At 43.2% G+C, this 3,528-nt stretch overlaps 1 protein-coding gene across 1 annotated transcript; it reads right to left on the bottom strand.

Moving 5' to 3' along the window:
- Positions 1 to 447: 447 nt before the first annotated feature.
- On the bottom strand, positions 448 to 3,267 carry LOC104959438 (sodium bicarbonate cotransporter 3-like; the record flags this gene model as incomplete). Its single annotated transcript, XM_010787337.1, has 3 exons — positions 448 to 622; positions 1,685 to 1,788; positions 3,121 to 3,267. Coding segments are annotated over 3 exons (426 nt in total), but the record flags the coding sequence as incomplete, so codon positions are not given.
- Between the last annotated feature and the right edge of the window lie 261 nt (positions 3,268 to 3,528).

Below are 3,528 nucleotides of genomic sequence, written 5' to 3'. Positions count from 1 at the left end.
AGACATGAAGAAGAGGGGACACATGTTCATGAAGAAGAGGGGACACATGTTGATGTAGAAGAGACATGAAGAAGAGGGGACACATGTTGATGTAGAAGAGACATGAAGAAGAGGGGACACATGTTGATGTAGAAGAGACATGAAGAAGAGGGGACACATGCATGCTGATGTAGAAGAGACATGAAGAAGAGGGGACACATGTTGATGTAGAAGAGGGGACACATGTTGATGTAGAAGAGACATGAAGAAGAGGGGACACATGTTGATGTAGAAGAGACATGAAGAAGAGGGGACACATGTTGATGTAGAAGAGACATGAAGAAGAGGGGACACATGTTGATGTAGAAGAGACATGGAGAAGAGGGGACACATGTTGATGAAGAAGAGACATGAAGAAGAGGGGACACATGTTGATGTAGAGACAAGGTGGGTGGAGTGTGTTCTTACGATGTTCCCCTTGGTGGCCTCCCCCAGCAGCCCCCCGAAGGCGATGACGGGAGACATGCAGGCGCAGTACAGGAAGAGGACGGAGGCGACACACTGCAGGCTGACGGCGTCCCGCACGTCGCTCCACAGGAACGGGATCTTCCTGCGGACGTCGTTCACCAAACCCCCGAAAACCCTTCAGACGAGGAGAGGAAGGCTTTAAAACAAAACTCTGTTACTGCGGGATAACTGAAGTGTAAAAAGACTAACAGCAGAGGACCCGAAAAGTTGAGGTACCCCTACTCGAGGTAGAACAAACCACAACCATGTTTTTTCATTGCTATAAAAAAAGAAGAAGAGGGGGACCATGTGCCTGCTCAGAACTCTCCCAGCAGAAACTCAGCTAAATGCTGCCGTGATGAAACTCCACATCATGTTCCAAACCACATCAAGGATTCTCTCTGAAACAGGATGGAGCTCAAACTCTTTCTCTCTCTCAGGTTTACCACAAGGTGACTTCCTTTTGATTTCCTGCTTCTTCACACAGACTCTCTCCAGTACAGGTTAGCTCTGAGTGTTAGCATGCTAATGTAAACACAGACCATATTACTTCCAGAACACGTCTCATTGTTTCTGACAGCAACGTTTCTGATTGGCCCGTGGGTGTAAAGCCAGCCCACATTTCCGATATTACGTCATATCGGACGCAAATCGGATCAGCTCCGTTGTTCCCCCGTTTTTAGAGATTTGGGTACGGAGGAAAAGAGAGAGGGGTTTATTTTCTGACACTTTGAGAGTCTCCTGACACACCGGGGACACACCGGGGACACACAGGGGACACATAGTGATGTAGAAAATATATTTTGCATGATAGGAGACCTTTAACATGTCTAGTATATGAAACAGATGGTTGTATACAAATATTTTACTGCAAAATTATTATTTTTGGTTCATGTCTAGAACTTTTCCATAACAGAAAAGAGTGGAAATGTGGGCTCCTCTGAAGGGGGCCGTGTTGGCTTTATCCCGATGTATCTCCATAAATAAGGATCAGAATGTCACCAAATGTGGACTAGATGTTCACAGAGAGGCAAAGCATGCCATAAAGCAAAGATTATATTGATACCTTTTACCATCTTTGTAATATTAACACTTAAACATACATAAATCATAGGCGGTATGTTTATGCTTTTCTGTCATTTTTAAACTACATAGAGTACATAGGCTATAGACGTGTTAAAAGGTATTTGTTGCACACCGGCCCGTCCTCTGCAGCTCTGGCCCCGCCTGATGCTCCGACTCCTTGATGATGTCACAGTTGTGGGCGGAGCCATTCTGCGCCGACGGCAACTTCCTCTTCTCCTGCAGGAAGAGATTTAAAGTTGATATTGAATATGCTCAGCTTTCTGAAATGTACAAGAAGAAACCATTTGATTTATCACTGAGAGTATTCTACAATGTTCTGGTCTGATGTTTTATTTTATATGGAGCTAAATCTGTGTCAAAAGTTGGAAAATACAATGATGAATTCAAACTAAAGCAAGTATTTGAAACGTTTTTTCAAGTTAAACATAAACAAATCCATTTAGCAATTTCTTTGATTAAATCATATTTTTTCACATTTAACTTTTATTTATATTTTGATACTTGAATCATGCTTTTTTTCACAAGCAGATTTTATGCTTTCAGATTCAACTTTTTCTCGCTTTTAGACTTTTGGCCGTGATGTTTCGTGGAGGGCGGGGCTTAGCAGAGAGGGGCTTGGAATCATGAGTGACAGGTCTTCCGTAGTCACGTTGCCTTCAGGAATTGCAGGTATCCATAGAAACATTTCTCAACACTTCTAATACACAACACTCCTGTGATTGGCGGTAAAATACGTCGATATACAGTCTGAGAAGTTGGCCTTAATATTAAATTAAAAAGGTCTACATCTGGTAGCCTAAATGCCATAATTAGTTTCCAGCTTTGGCAAATAACCTACCAGAAAAAAAAAAGTTTCTTCCGTCTATGTCTTTACCCTTTAAAGAACTACCCATGATTTGAATATTAACTTACCATATCGAAGTTGATTAAGTTAACACATGTTGATACCATTTAAGGCCTTATTTGTCCGAGTAATGAATGTCAGATCAAGTCTGATTGTACTTGCATCACAGCAGCTCCATTTGCAACATCAAACAAGGACAAATATTAAAACACAGTTCAAGGGAAACAGATATTTGAGATAACATCACGATCACTGAAGAGACACATGTTCAAGACCCTCTAACATACATTAGATCTGGGATGAAACTCTGTATTTAACGTGAGGATTGATCGGTGCACACAGGAGAGCTTCAGTCTGACTTCGTGGGACCCTGTATCCCCGATTCGACGGTACCAATGAATATTGTCTGTTCAGAACATGGTGGGGTTCAGAGATGAGTTTGAATTGAATGCGGTCTCACCGGTTTATTCCCCTTTCGCCCCTTCCCATGAAGCCCCAACAACAGCCTTCATGCAATGCTTCATGGGATGCATCATTAGATCTATAAATCCTAACCATAACCCTAACCCTAAAACCCACGACCAAGAAAAACAAGTATCATTTCGTATATGTGGCCTAATGTAAAAAAGGGGCGAAATGGGCGAAGTGGCGAATTGGGAAGGGGCGAAACGAGAAGGGGCGAAATGGGAAGACACCGGTCTCACCTGGGAGGGGACGCTCTTCGGGGGCTCGATGCGGATGCTGGGGTCCCATTCCCCCGGCGGGAGGACGGTCACCTGATCCAGGAACTCATCGATCCCCGACAGCAGGTCCGTCCGGTCCTTCGCCTTGTAGGCAACGTCGTGGAAGATCTAGCAGAGACACAGAGAGACATGAACGTGTGCAACATCCTGCATGTGGTGCAAATCACACACTTAATCACCTTCTGGTAAGAAATGAACAAATACAAGTTTAAAACAAAGTTGTGTTATTTAATAGAGGGTTATAGCATTTAACAGAATCAATCAATTTCCAGCTGAAGGACAGATAACCTGCAGCACTGATGTAGGTCAAAGATCTGAGTCTGTTACAACAGAAAAACAAGCACTTCATAAAGGAAAGAGACAGAAGGA

The sequence above is a fragment of the Notothenia coriiceps genome, unplaced genomic scaffold, assembly GCF_000735185.1.
Source record: "Notothenia coriiceps isolate Sejong01 unplaced genomic scaffold, NC01 NC01_scaffold00001137, whole genome shotgun sequence".
Lineage (NCBI taxonomy): Eukaryota > Metazoa > Chordata > Actinopteri > Perciformes > Nototheniidae > Notothenia > Notothenia coriiceps.
The sequence above is the reverse complement of the archived record's forward strand: the minus strand, read 5'-3'. Positions and strand labels throughout refer to the sequence as shown.